The 14,819-nt window shown below is 41.6% G+C and overlaps 1 protein-coding gene across 3 annotated transcripts in view; it reads left to right on the top strand.

The window, feature by feature from the left end:
* Nucleotides 1–11,180: 11,180 nt before the first annotated feature.
* The window catches only part of GRAMD2B (GRAM domain containing 2B), a 30,887-nt gene continuing 27,248 nt past the window's right edge, over nt 11,181–14,819 (top strand). For 2 of the 3 annotated variants that reach the window (XM_072359775.1, XM_072359772.1), the window contains exon 1: nt 11,185–11,328. In XM_072359775.1, the coding sequence (XP_072215876.1) occupies nt 11,237–11,328 (92 nt within the window). In that variant the 5' untranslated portion in view covers nt 11,185–11,236. Of the gene's footprint in view, nt 11,329–14,819 lie in introns of all 3 variants that reach the window. The other variant, XM_072359774.1, reaches the window with a different exon arrangement.

Genomic DNA, 14,819 nt, shown 5'->3' on the forward strand with positions numbered 1-14,819 from the left:
CAGGCAATGACAGCACTGCACATTGTGCAGACCAGTACCTCATTTACAGACTGCAGTGTTCCATAAAGCAGAATCTAAATGGAAGACAGCCAGCATAAGCTATGCTTATACCTTAGATATGATGACAATCCTAAGGGTAGGATGAAATTTTCAGTGTTTCATTGAGCTTATGTCATTCACCTCAGCAGTCGCCAGCCTGGTGAGATAAAGCCTCTTCTCGATTCTCAGCAGCATTTTACTGAAGGCTGTAATCCTCACAGTCACCACACAAAGAATAAAAAGAAAGGTGCGCTTTTTAATGTAAAAATCAGAGAAAAATTGCTAGCTTTTGCACAGCTTTGTCCAAAGCCAATGCCGTCTCAAACTGCTAGTATGACATCCTGCCACAAATACAACAGCTGGTTTCTTGTTCTGATTTATTCTTGGATAGTAGCAAAATTGAGTGTTTTCTTCAGAATGGAGTTTCAGACATCTCTGTTTCTTTTCTTTCTAATGAAGTCTTCCTTTGCCATCACTTCAACCTGTAATTTTTAGGCACTTAGTCAGTTTTCTCATTTTCAGCATAAACAAAATCCTCACTCAGAATATTCAGATTTCACCATATTTCTTTTCCTTCTATCTGACAACATCAGATTATTCCATCATCATACGGTGACTTACAATAAACATAACACAATTACAGTTGCTAATATATTTCATGCTATGTCCTTACCCAGAAAAAAATACTTTGGGAACTGAGAAAGCAAAAATAAAACACCATTTCTTCTACTGGATTAACTTCCTTTGAAAAAAAAACAAATCTCAGCATGAAGAGGATAGAAAATAAAAGAAAACTGTACATTTTTCAGGAGAAATTGTAACCTTCCAGTGTTGTCTGCACAGACAGGATAAATCTGTATGAGGTTCAAGGACACAAGTGACTTATTTTTTTCCTGTCTGCCTATCAGAAGTAATTGCAACAGCACTGGACTCCGCAGCACACAATCTAGTAGGAGAGCAGTACTGAGTGTCAGTGGCAAAGGTCAGAATTAAAGGATATAGTTCTGTGATTGAGAAAAGTATCCATATGCTGGGCAAGGGAAAGTGTTGAGAAAAAAAAGAAGTAGATTAGAGGAAGAAAAATAAATAAATAAAGAGAGAAAACCTGTTTTTGTGACACAGGTAATGAATTAAAAATCAGGCAATGTATCCAAGCTTACACACCACTGAGCTACTAATTTCTTGAGCACACAATGACTTCAGAAAGAAGTCAATGTACAGCAGGTAGCTGCACCATCGGGGATATCAGCTTCTTACTAGACCTGATCCTTTGCTGGATCAGAACAAGGAAAGATACACTGACAAAGTTTGTGCCCATTAACTACTACTAAGAGACCTGAAAGAAACAGCTCAAAGAAATATTGTCTCTGCCACATGCCTGTGTATGTACGTTACTTACTGCGTCCTACCATGGAAACTACTACAGATACAAGGAGTCCAATAATATGACTTGATAGAGCAAATTCTCAGCTACAAGACACTATTTTTCAACTCTGTCATCACCATTAGGTATATATTTTTGCTAGTGACGAGCAAGATCCTGCATGCCACGCTCATAAAAATCTGCACCAGTGGAAGTGACTCACTGTCACTGCTTCCACTGCTGAAAGGCACCACCCACCTCAATGTGCTGACATCCCTTGTTTCATCTCCATAAATGCTCAACAAGCATCATTGAATAACAGTGGGTGAATGGGGAACATTTATCTCAGCAGCCAAGCACGTGATTAGTTGGAATGGCACCAGCACAGGGAAGCCTGGAAACCCTTCAGTACAAACACGGGAGGAAATACTTTACAGAAGGGATGGTGTGGATCTGCAACAGCCCAGAGAAGCTGTGGATATCCCATCCCTGCAGGTGTTCAAGGCAAGGCTGGATTGCACCCTGGGCAGAATGACAGTGTCTGATGTTGGCGATCCTGCTCATGGCAGGGGCCTGGAAGTAAATAGGCTTTAACATCTTTTCCTACCCAATTCATGCTACTGTTCTGTGATTCCGTACACATATTCAGTGTGATCGTGTTATTGAAGGCTGGAAAGCACACATTTAACCCATGTTAGCACATGACAGAATACAGCGGTTTTGAAAGAGTCAGGGTGCCTGGTAAGAGAACTTATCCATTCTGTGGACAGCAGCATGGATGCATAAACTTAAAGGAAAGGAAATAAAGCCACAGTGCCTCTTGATGAAAAAAATCCTGCAGTTAATCTAGACATAGAAAAAATCAATTGCACTTTTTCAGTACTTTCTTTTTAATGCCCGGAGGGAGCACAGCTGTCTTTCTGACTTTTTATGGAAGGTTTTCATTACGCTTTCACATACAGTCAGTTTTCAAAATATAAATATTTCTCATTAATGATTTACAAGCTCACTATATCACTTCAGCTTTCCAATCAGTTACAATGATGTTTGTTTCTTTAAAAAGGACTTTTTCTCGGAAGTGGGAGGATGTCAACAAAACAGTGGAGCCAAGGCTGATTCTCCTTGTGACTAGGAGAGGAAAAGAGTTTCCTCTGATAGATTTGTTGAAGTTTACAGCACTTGCTGTATAGAGCAGGAATATATAGGAATAAATACATACTGCATGGCTCACCAGCCCTGTGTCTGTAATTTGTAATCAGCAGCATCAGGTAGAATCAGAATCACAAACAGGCCCAGATGGCAGGACCCAAATACACATAGCACAGCTGCTGAAAGAGGCAGCCATTCTGAAATTAGAATTCAGGGGAATTTTAAGCAGCTTGAGCACTGTTCCTAAATACAAGTGGCTTGATTTGTTCCAGAAGACATCTAAAAGGATCCAGAGTACACATTTCACTCTTTTCTTTCCCCTTTTCCTTTCAAGAAGAGGAAGTCATATATTTGAAATGTTCACTTCGCTTATGTGTGCTTCTTGACTCTAACGCTATTTCAGTCTTTTAGACTTGCTGTTTCTCTTGTTTCTGCCATGTGTAGATTTCATTATGATTTGCTTAATACTGATCACAAGATAAAATTTATATTAAAAAAAAAAAAGACTGCAATTTTTAATAATGGGGGAAAAAAAGAGAGAGAGAGAAATATCCATGTTGACATCAGAGTTATACAAGATTTCCTTCAGCTCACCAATAAAACATGAGAACATTCCAAACGCAAACATATTGCCTCACCATTTCTTTATAGATGCTGAGAAAAGAAAGAGAGGACTGAGAAAAGAGAGAGCTACATTCCACGTGTTTGTTCAGTCTCACTGCAAATGCTTCTTGCCATTATTGCCATGCAGATCTGAAATGAAGATTAGCAGAAGTTCGGAGTCCTTGCAGTGTTAACTCGACATTATGCCTTGCTTATTGTTTCTTCGAATAACCTTATCATTTATAATCATCTCCTACAAATAGCTATCCATGCAAATTTGCAGTTAATGTTTGACGTTGAGCAATCTGGTTGTGTCCAGTAGGTGTTTCGTGCATTGAGGTTTAAAAGCTTATCTGTATTTAAGATTAACAACGTTGGCTTTATTTTATGGCTTCTACATGCAGGCATTTGCAAAAACAAATCACTGCAGGAATGCACTCTAGTAATTTTGACATGCCAGAACAGGTGAATACAGTCACTTTTGAAAGATATACTGTCACATTGTTTAATCTTGGATAACTAGAGCATAATTCTTGAGACAAAATTAACACTTCTGGTAAAAAGTCTGTCAATGAGCCAGCAACTGAATCAGAAGTTGTTTTATATTCTTCTTACTAATTCATCAAAACAAGTTATTGCTATCAATGCTGACACGCTACCCCCAGCCTCGATGAGATTTATTACAAAGTAAACTTATGAAGTGTTCCAGATAAAAAACTAGCTTATCGTGTCACATGAATTTGTCACTTATTAACTGATTTAAAAAGACAGCCAGTGCTGTAATCAGACCGAAAGTGCATTTCCCGCTGCAGTGAAAGGCTGTGCATTTGAAGGATCACTACAGACCAACCAGAAGGTGCCTAACTCAGCAGCTGGCTCCATTAAGATGAAGAGAAAAGGGAATTCTTTGGATAATTCCATTTCTGAAGGTCAGAGCAGCTTCCGAAAGTCGAGCAGCATCCCTCCAGTCAGCCCTACAGAGAGTTCTGGATCAGTATTTCTAAGGTAAATAAGGAGGTTTTTGAGTACTCTCTCTCTATATTAATGCTGGGATGGAGAGTGCAGCAGCACAGGAGGGCACTGGGACAAAGAGACAAGCACAATGGCAAAAAATACCTCTTAATTTTTTGAAGGCTATGCATGCAGAGATGATCATACAACTTGGCATTACTGATTGCACTAGAAAAAGGAGAGTAATAGTGAGTGTAAATGGGACATTTGTAAGAAAGGACAGAAGAGTGTTGTTTTTTGTGTAACTATTACACTTATTTAGGGCTTTGAATGTGTACATTACACTAATATACTCGAGTCTTAAAATGACCTCTGCAGGGTCATCAAATACTATCTCTGATATTTGAGTGGGTCTCTGTATAAAACAAATTTAAACTAGGTTAGAGCACAATTTGAGAAAGCGTTTTTGTGTGTGTTTTGTCCTATAGCTCATGTAAGCTGAGATTGCTACAGGGGTTTATGACAGAACCATCAGGAAAACAATCACAAAAATAGTTTCAAGATGAAATCTCTTTTCTTTGAGGTGTGGAGATGCTTGATTGTGGGCTTACAGCTGCACTGTTGGAAGATTTCTGGACAAATCATGCATGTTTTTGACAGCATAGAAAAGTGAGGAAATTCAGTGTCAAAGTATCACTAGCACGTATCTATGTGATCTGCAGGGATCTCCTCTATATACTGTCTGTCTTAAATTATATTCCTTTGTGGCAAGATGACAGCTCATATTACTAATTGGGTAACAAGTATAAATAAGTCTGTTGGCCCCATTTTTTCATCTTGTGAAATGTTTTGGCAGCTTTTTAAGACTCTACCTGTATGTCTTCCTTTCCAACTTAACTGTCCATCAGCCTGCACAAAGAATGAGTAGCCAGAAACTGAGTTTCAATTGGACGTCTTGAGGGCTCTTACCTAGAAGTAATTACTTAAAGTCTGCTTTTTGAAACAGCATCCACATGGCTCTTCTTGTGCCTCTCTAGGTTCATCTTGCAATTAGGCATCAAACATAAAGACATACAGTGTTGGAGGGAGAGTTCAACACAAGTTGGTGATGTTTAACTGTTTGCAATTCAGGCAATAAGAAGTTTGCACTCTTTCCTCTCTCCAGCATGGAACACCAAGCAGACACTTGCCCACTTCTTATTTACCACTGATAACTGGCACATAAAAAGTTACATGTACTCTGATAGCAATGTAGAGTTATTTTACTTCTGTTTCTCAATAATCAGCCTCTCTGCTAAGCAGAAATTGGCTGGGTTAAGACCTTCTAGATATCTGGTTTATTCAGTCACTGCTTCCATAAGAAGGAATCTTTGGGATCACAAAACCTGGTGTGAAAACGTACTTCCAACAGTAGCGAATACAGAATAACAGGATGTAAATACAAGACAATTCAATAAGAAACATGCATGATTGCATTGCACACTGTGAGTTCAATAGCTCTACGGAGCTCTCACTGAACTTGCATTTCATGTGCTTGTCACAGTCACAATTTGCTTATCCAAGACTGGGTGCATGAAAAATCAGGGAAACTATTCTTAGGAAAAAACAATATATTTGTAATTCGGGTTTTCAGTTGGTATTTTCAATATAATCCTTCTCACTGAAGATACTTGCCATAAATTAAGATGTATCCACAATGTTCTGTATTAATGATTGCTCCTGTTCATCCTAATTATTCATGCCTGAGGCCTAAAACTGACTAAATAGCCAAGTTTTTACACACTTCTCTTTGCACTTCACCGTAATTGGCTCCAGGCAGATGAACATGAATTCGCCAGAATTCAGGAAGTTATTAACATTTTCAGACAGGGAAGCTCACAGCTTATCACCATGGCAGCACGTTATTCCTGACACCAAGAGGAACCGATTTCAAAAGCAAATTAAGACTCTGGAGCTGTGGCTGAGGTGTCATCCATGCATCACTGTTTAGAGATTTGGACACACATGTGAAGCATTTTATCACTATGAATGCACTGAGTTGCTCTCACAGCTGAACAAAAGATTTTCCAGTGTTCCAGGACAAAACACTGACCAATATAAATAAATAAAGAAAGAAAAATCTCAGCCATTGGAGCCCATCTCTATAGTGCAAGTCAATATCCTGCATTCAGATCTTCTAAATTCCTAAAAATCTTCAAGAGTTGACCCATCTTCAGAATGACCCTGAAAAACAAAAACAAATGCACTGAATATGGGAAAATGTGATTTTTGATCAGTTTTATCAGATCTACAAACCAAAAGTTCTGTGAGCATTGGTGAGTGGCAACACTGAAAAGTAATTAAAGGGGAAAAAAAAGTGTTGCATGGAAAAGCTAAGATTTCTAAGGGCACAGTGATGGAAATGGATGCCAAAATGTCCCCAACATTGCTCCTGGTTTGGTATCTTATTAAATCAATTAAACACCGTGCTTTTTTTTCCATCTGTGATTGGACATTAATATCTTACCTACAGTAGAATAATAGGGGGAAAAAAATGTTTAACAGCTTGCAACATAAAATGTAGATGTATGACAAATGTGTAAATTCATCTATATTCCTTCAAAGAGATTTCAGTGTGTTCATGTTTACAACACAGAGATTCATCTGTCTACATGTAAGCAGATTATTCATTAGGCACAAAAACCAATGACTTAGATTGAAAGCTGTTCAGTGCACTGGGTTTGAAAGGCAGTAATGCCTTCTATTTAAGTCCATGGAATCTACAACAGACACAAAGAGCACAGAAAAGCTACTTGATTGAGCAAATTCTTGCCAATGAAACGTTGTTTTTCAACATAGTCACCACCATTAGGTCTGCATTTCCACCAGTGATAAGCAAGATCCTGCATGCCAGGCTGGCAAAAATCTGCATAGTGCCACAAAACATTGGCATGAATAAGATGTGATTGTGAAGTGGGGGATATTGTTTTTCTCTAAGAGAGGTCTTATAAAGTTATAGTAAAGACACACGATCAAATCTTGAGTTCAATATCTGATTGCAATTATTTGCATTCCACTTGAAAATAAGGTATTTGTGTTGACTGAAAATGGAGTCACAAGTTTACAGTACACTCACGCTATATATGTGTATGTATATATCTACAGAAATCTTAAGGCTTATGTTCAAATTCCTTTGCCAAAACAGAGAGCAAGACTGAACACTTTTCCCTGTTTACAAGGCTGTGTTTAGGCGATTTATCAGAATGCATGCCAGAATGCACAGTTGCCACAAATTAATTTATCATTGCATTGCACCACCTCCATGTCTTAATTTCAAGCCATACCAGTCACACACTGATGTGAGTGTTGCTGACCAATGAGGCCAGCCTGCTAACTGGGGAAGAGCCACCTCCATGATACACTTAATACATTTTCTTCTCCTGCACTGTGTAAGTACTCAGTGTATATTCTACAGCCCTTTGGTCTGTTGTGTGAAGAGCGTGGTTATAAAAATGGAAGTAAATGTGTTGATAGGGTACACATACAATGTGTTACACATTCACTATGAGGGAGGCTGACACCACATCATTAGCACTCCATAAATTTTGTGAATCTCTCTGCTTTTCTTTCCGGGTGCTACAGTGTATAATTGCAGTGTAGTCTGTTGCATTCACTTGCATCAGAATTCAGCCACAACAAACAGTCTCAGCACTCCTCACAGTTTATGGTGAGAAATTCTCCATCCAGCAGTCTCCTTTACATGCCTTACACATCTACCTCCATGTCTAAAGGGTAATACAACCTCTGCAGTAAGCTGAACTTCTTTCAACAGCAACAGCAGAAACTTATAAGTAGATACAATTCTACCAAAAATATGAGGTGAAACCTATGCAGGAAGAGTAAAATGTTGTCATAAGTATCTCATCAACACTGAGTAGCAACTAGGAACTGCAACCACTGCTGTCAAACCAGACTGGTACATCAGTTCCATGAAAGCAAGGTCATATATTCCACCTTTCCACCAACATTCTGTTACATTCTGTTGCCATAAGACACAGAGGGGTGGTCTGGCAAAATAGTGTCCAACATAGAAGTGAAATAAAGGTGTGTCATTGAATTCCTCCACGTAGAACAAAACCGCATCTATTGTCATTGCTCAGTGCTTGCTGAAAGGTTATAAAGACCAAACAGTGGATGTGAGCACAGGTTGGGCATTTCAGCAGCAGTGACACTGACAGTGGATCAGCTCCATCGGTGCAGATTTTTATCATCATGGCATGGAGACTTCTGTTCATTGCTGGAGAAAATGCATAGTTAATGTTGACTACGTGGGGGAACAAATAGTGTCTTCTTCCTGAGAATTTGCTCTTTGTAGCTGATTTCATTTCCATGGGTGTAAATAGAATGCATTACTTTCGGAGCAAGCTTTGTGTATGCAACCCACGATGAATTCCCTCTATACAATGTGGCCCAGTCAAACCAGAAGGTTGGGCACCCATGGAAAAAGAAAACATTGTAATTGGAATAGCGAATTGTGATCCCGCCAGTGTGCTGCAATTTTGTTTCTCTGTCTTTTCGCATGGAACTTAAATTATTTTTGTGCAATAATTGCTTTTCATACTGCTTCAATTCTACTTTTTTTTTCATGCTTTTGTTGCTTTGCCTTTTTCACTCTTGTTTCGCCCTTTAATGTAGGCTTTTCAGGGCAGGAACAGTAAAAGATCCTTTGCAGTTTGTTTGTTTGTTTTTGCATCTATAAGATTCACTGTGCCCTACTAAACAAAAACAAAGTTCTTGATCATATTCCACCCACATGAGCAGCTGCACGTTATTTAATAGTTTAACATAACACATTCAGAATACTGTTATTCAGAATTTTCTCACTCTGGAATGCATGACTGTGCTCTGAAGTTGCTGCACCATGCAGATTCTGATGGAGCTTAGCCTCTGTTTCTTTTTCATACCCTCCAGAAAGAACGAGCTAGAGCAACCCTTGTTACTTCCACTGGCATTAACAGAATGTAATAGGAAAGAAACGCTAAAGAATTGAATCTTTGCCACAACCAAGGCTCTGAAAAGAGTAAAGACATCACTATATGCTATCAAGCATTATTCACTTTTAATGCGCAGGCAGCAAGGATCCATTTATTTCAATGTAACTTTCTTTTTACAGCAAATGCCTTAGCTATTCAATACAGAATGCTTTGCATACCTCAGTAACAGAGCTGGTCAAAACTAGAACAGAGATGAAGCTCCGGGAGACAAGAGACTTCTTCCTTTTCTTATGTCACTGTGGTCAAGGAATGAACCTCTGGAGAGCAGTGAGCAAAACAGGCAGCAGCAGCATTTCTCTCACATAGCTAGATCTGTCAGAGATTGAAAATCAAAGCACTCAGAAGGTGATTGATTTTATTTGTTCAAATATTTAGATGCCAGATTCTTATTCAGTATTATTCTGCTGGAGGGAGCAGAGCAACACAAGGGGACTAAAATAGCAACTGATGCATTTTTAGTGCATCCCAGTAATGAAAAGCCTTCAAAAACAAGGCAGAGGGCAGGCAGTCACTATTCCTACTGATTCCAGACATACTGTGCACACTATGGTAGCACACAAAGATAGTGAGAACGATTCCTAGGGAACCCAGAGCCTCACATAGGCTGCTGCACCCAAGCAAAGGAGCCTGGGTCCAAGCGGATGTGGGAAGACAGCCCTGTTCTTAAGTAATCTCTATTTCTCCTGCTCTATTTGTAGCCCAAATGGCTGAAGTGAGACCTATTCTGTTATCCTTTCCATGAATGGGACTCAGCTATACAACCACAGTCTGTGTAAGGTGGAGAGTGAAGCTCTGCAGGCAGTGCTAAATCTGCTCAGGTACTGAGTAGGATAGCATGAGGCAAAGGAGTTTCACAGGTCTGGGACATAACAGGTGTGGATGATGTTTCCTATAATCCACAGGTCTTTGTTTTCCACATGGGCCTTGGTTTTTACATTAAATAATGAAATATATATATATATATATTAGTTAATGATTTATCCCAGAAAATATTCTATTTAAAATTCGGAGCAATTTCTCATTTTCTGCAGGCTCCGTGTACCCAACCAGTTGTGGCATCCCTGAGCTTTTTACCCTTTAACTGTTGTTTCCCCTTAGTGAGTTCCCAAATATAATGCAACATTTTCCTAATACCAAGCTCTTCCTCTTTTACCATGCACAAGCATCAAGAAATCTATGAATCTTAGTGGTGCCAGCCATACATGTATTTGTGTCTATAATATTTTCCTAATATCCACTGAGAACACTCCCATGTATGTATTTTGCCCATAAAGCTCAGTGTTAGCCTGTTAGCTAAGAAGTTAGCCAGATAGCTAAGAAGAAAACGTTATGATTAACTCACAGATATATTATAAGACATTAAGCCCTTCCTTAGAGCTTCTGTGCCAAGACCAGCCTTTCTCATGTCACCCACTTAAAGCCACAGACTCGTTCTGTGCGATGGTGTTTTGTTAAACTAGTATCACCCCACACTGAACAGTCACTCAACCCTTAATCAGGTAATGAGAGCACTTCCCATATGTGTATACTCACATTTTGTGCTCGTTGTGTAAAAATGGTTTGCACCAGAATGCTTTGGCAGCTGTGGCTTTATAAAACATTTCCCTACAACCTGACAAGCACCAAGCACAGGAACCTGTAGATTTCTTCTGTTTTTTTGCCCAGTTTCCCACTGCTGACCAACCCTCCTGGCGTGGTGTTGAAGAGCATCCTCCAAAGGCGGATGGGGCTCACGGCCAGCGAAGCCCCCGTGGGGCGGGGATGGCCGGGTGGGTGACAGAGCCCAGACACAAGTTTCCAACCTTCTCTGTGCGCAAAGATTCCTCTCTGCTGCTCTCTAAAAAGCACGAGCTTTTACCCGAGCAGCACCTCGCGCTGCAGCATCCCGCCGGCCTTACACAGGGCTCAACTACTCCACCGCTGGCTTCCCCACTCGGGTGAAGGGGGGAACTGTTTTAATCAAAGCTTCCTAAGCGCTCCGCCCCCGGCTCAGCGCTCCGGCTCCACGGCGGCGGGTCCCGCCCCGGGGCGGGCGCATCCAGCGGTGCGGTCCGTCCCGTCCCGCCGCGGCGGCGGAGGGTCGCGCATTGCGGTGCCGATGGTGCTGATGACGGAGCAGCGGTGCGATGCGGAGGAGTGTAAGGCTGGGCGGCCGGCCGGCCGGCGGGAGCATAGGAATGCCTTGCATCTGTGAGTAGGACGTGGAAGGCGGACCGGCGGGGCGGCCCGGGGCTTTGGGGGTCGGTGTTCGGTGCGCGTTGGCTGTGCTGAGAAGTTGAGGATAAAGTGGAGAGGAGCGTCACGACGAAGCTTGTCCGCCATCCCCGGCGGTTTCCGGCAGATTGTGGAGTTGTGCTCCGCTCCTCCGGAAGCCCGCAACTCGGCCAAAAAGTGTGAGCGGGGCTGGGCTGGAACACAGCGAAAATGCTCCGTGGGGAGGCAGAACTGGCTGGTTGTCAAAGGGCACCGAGACCGAGCGGCTCCTGGGTGGCTCTTCTCCTTCCGAGGAGGCCTTGGGTGGCTCGGACGGTTCTTCGGACGGGGAGTGACCGCCAGGCTATGACCGTGCTCAGATCGAGCAGATGTCAGCTTCCTTCCCCGGCTGCCGGTTCACCAGGGAGCGAGCTCTCCCAGCGGCTCTGCTTGGACGGAGCACCTGGGAAAGGTGATACTGGAAAATCTGCTGCTGTTTCATAGCAAGAGGAAGAAAAAGAGAGAGGGAGAGAGAGAGAAGAAATCATGACTTGCTTTTAACGTGGGATAATTCTTCTCCTTTTAAGTATCTTTCTTCAAACAGATGTAATCTCTGGGAAGAAGTTAAGGGAAGAGAGGAGAGGAGAGGAGAGGAGAGGAGAGGAGAGGAGAGGAGAGGAGAGGAGAGGAGAGGAGAGGAGAGGAGAGGAGAGGAGAGGAGAGGAGAGGAGAGGAGAGGAGAGGAGAGGAGAGAGAAGGGAAGGAAAGGAAAGGAAAAAGGAAAGGAAAGGAAAAAGGAAAGGAAAGGAAAAAGGAAAGGAAAGGAAAAAGGAAAGGAAAGGAAAAAGGAAAGGAAAGGAAAAAGGAAAGGAAAGGAAAAAGGAAAGGAAAGGAAAAAGGAAAGGAAAAAGGAAAGGAAAGGAAAGGAAAGGAAAGGAAAGGAAAGGAAAGGAAAGGAAAGGAAAGGAAAGGAAAGGAAAGGAAAGGAAAGGAAAGGAAAGGAAAAAGGAAAGGAAAGGAAAAAGGGAAGGGAAGGGAAGGGAAGGGAAGGGAAAGGAAAGGAAAGGAAAGGGGAAGGAAAAAGAAGAACAAGTTGCCAGCAACCAGTTCCCTTCCTAGAGGGAAAGTCTGCGGAGTTCTGTTTTGTTTTTGTGGGGTTTTTTTGTCAATAATCATCCCCAGTCTTCAATGAGGTGTATTCCTAAAAGTTTATATCACGGTTGCCAGAAATAACACGCCTGTTAGAGAGCAGCAGTAGTCAGAGCTAATTCTAAGTGTCCAATGTCCTGCATGGTACAGCCATGTCAGCGACTTGACGTAACAAGGGAGACATAGCTCCGTGACCTCTAGAACATTTTGACTTCCAGCCTTGTGTCCTCATCCCCACATGGAAATATGGCAACCTCGTGAAGACATTCAGTTATTCAGAATTTGTGTCTGATTCTGCACTTGGGGCCAGGAGCACCAGGCAGCGTAGAAAAAATGTAATGTTGGAGTTACTAGATGATGCTCTGTTTTGTCCCATCTTTGAGAGGTGAATCTAGTGTGGTTTTAGAAGTCTTAATCAGCATGGTAAATGTTGGAAACTCCTTTTTAGCATCTCTGATGTGAGGAAAGGCTGAATAACCTGGGTAAGCTCAACCTGGGGGAAAAGAAGACTCGAGGGGATCTGATAAATGATTATAAATCATTGATCGTTGATGATTATAAATCATCAAGGGAGGTGGGAGACAAAAGGATGAGGCTATACCAACAGGACAAGGAACAATGGCCTAAAACTTGAACGTAGGGTTTTCCATACTAACATGCAGAAGAGCTTTTGTGCAGTAAGGGGGATGGAGCACTGGGACAGGCCACCCAGAGAGGTTGTGGAGTCTCCTTCTATGGAGATATTTAAGAGCTCCCTGAACACCCACGAGTGCAAGCTGTTGTAGGGAGCCTGCTTTAGCAGGGGGTTGGATTCAGTGGTCTCTTGAGGTCCCTTCCAACCCCTGCAAATCCGTGATTCCCAGCCATCAGTTTTTGTACCTACACCTAGAACGTGGCTGTCATTTGGGGCAGCTTCTTGGTTTTTTGTTCTGCAGGCTACAGAGTATTTGGTAGTGCTGGTCTGAGCAACAGGAGAATGGAAGTATTGGGGTAGCAGAAAATGTTGGTATGCTAGATTAGGAAATTGTATTAGTATGTAATAGCTGGAAATGAAGTTGAATTTGCCAATCCTATTTTAACTGATAAGTGGATCCCTGAAGAAGTGCCGTGTTAAGTTGGCCCAGAGTTATTGCCAAAGGTAAAGTAACATTGGTTTGACTGAAGTGCAACTGTAGGGAGACTGTTCAGCTGAAGAACAAAGGCAGCATCTTGGTTTTGATTCCTTCAGAGAGCTGAGCTAGCAAAAAGTTGAATTGCTGAAGATTTGTTTCTTAAAAAAAATAAATAAATCATAAATAAGCACATGCATGTTGGGATGGAGGAGGGGTGTTCTTTCGTTTCATGTACTGCCATGGAACAGTCTGCTACCAACAGGGCTTGTGCTGGCTTCTAGTTGAAAAAAAAATCCACCAGAGTTGCAGAGGAGTATGGAATCTTAACATTTTCCAAAGCATAAGGGGGAGAGAGATGTGTGTGTGGTTATCTGTACTTCCTTGTATGCTGTACATACCCTCCTATGCTTAAAATATTGTTCTGTATAGGGATGGACTTTGTAGCTCAAAATGCATCTGCAGCCATTGTGGTTTCCCAGGGGGATAGGTGTTTCTGATGGGTTGAAGCTGCAGAAGTGTTTGTTTTAGTTAATTGGTGTAAAGATTTGATCTGAGATTATATTTATCTGCTCCGTGATTCAGGAATCTTTGCACTGGAAAATTTAAACATGTTCTTACTGATTTAGGAAATTGGATTCTCTGGCGTATTCAGTAATAGGCACATGACCTCTACAAAGCTTACATGACATTTACAGAACAAAATACCGCAGTGGCTTCACTTGGGCAGAAGATGTGTGTTATTATTATGCACACACAAAGTAGTGTTGTGCCAAAACTTCACTGTTAAGTGGAGATTAAGTGAAACACTGGGCAGAAAACACTTCCAAGTGGTCATCAGTGACTGCTGTATCCTAGCATGGATAGCTGGTGTGTGGTACAGCACCAGAAAGGAATTTACTGTTGCACTGTACAGAGCAGACGTTGATTTCTCAGGTTGGGTGTGTACTTTGGGATGCTTGTGATGTTGCTTTAAGAAGTTGGAAGCCTCGCTGCAAGGACTGCTGTTGAAACAGAAGTTGTATCACAGGAAACAGTGCTGTGCTTTAAGGAGAAATGGCAGTGCTGTAGTAACATGCAGAGCGTATTCAGTGTCGGCATCTTTTCTCTTTCCACACGTGCTTGATTATGTTGTGTCAGAACAGAAATTTCTGGTTTCCACAAGTAATGTTTATCCTGAGACCATTAAATCTGTCTGTGTTTAGGGCAGTGTGTTGAATTACTGAATAG

This window comes from Excalfactoria chinensis, chromosome Z (assembly GCF_039878825.1).
Source record: "Excalfactoria chinensis isolate bCotChi1 chromosome Z, bCotChi1.hap2, whole genome shotgun sequence".
NCBI classification, from domain to species: Eukaryota; Metazoa; Chordata; class Aves; order Galliformes; family Phasianidae; genus Excalfactoria; species Excalfactoria chinensis.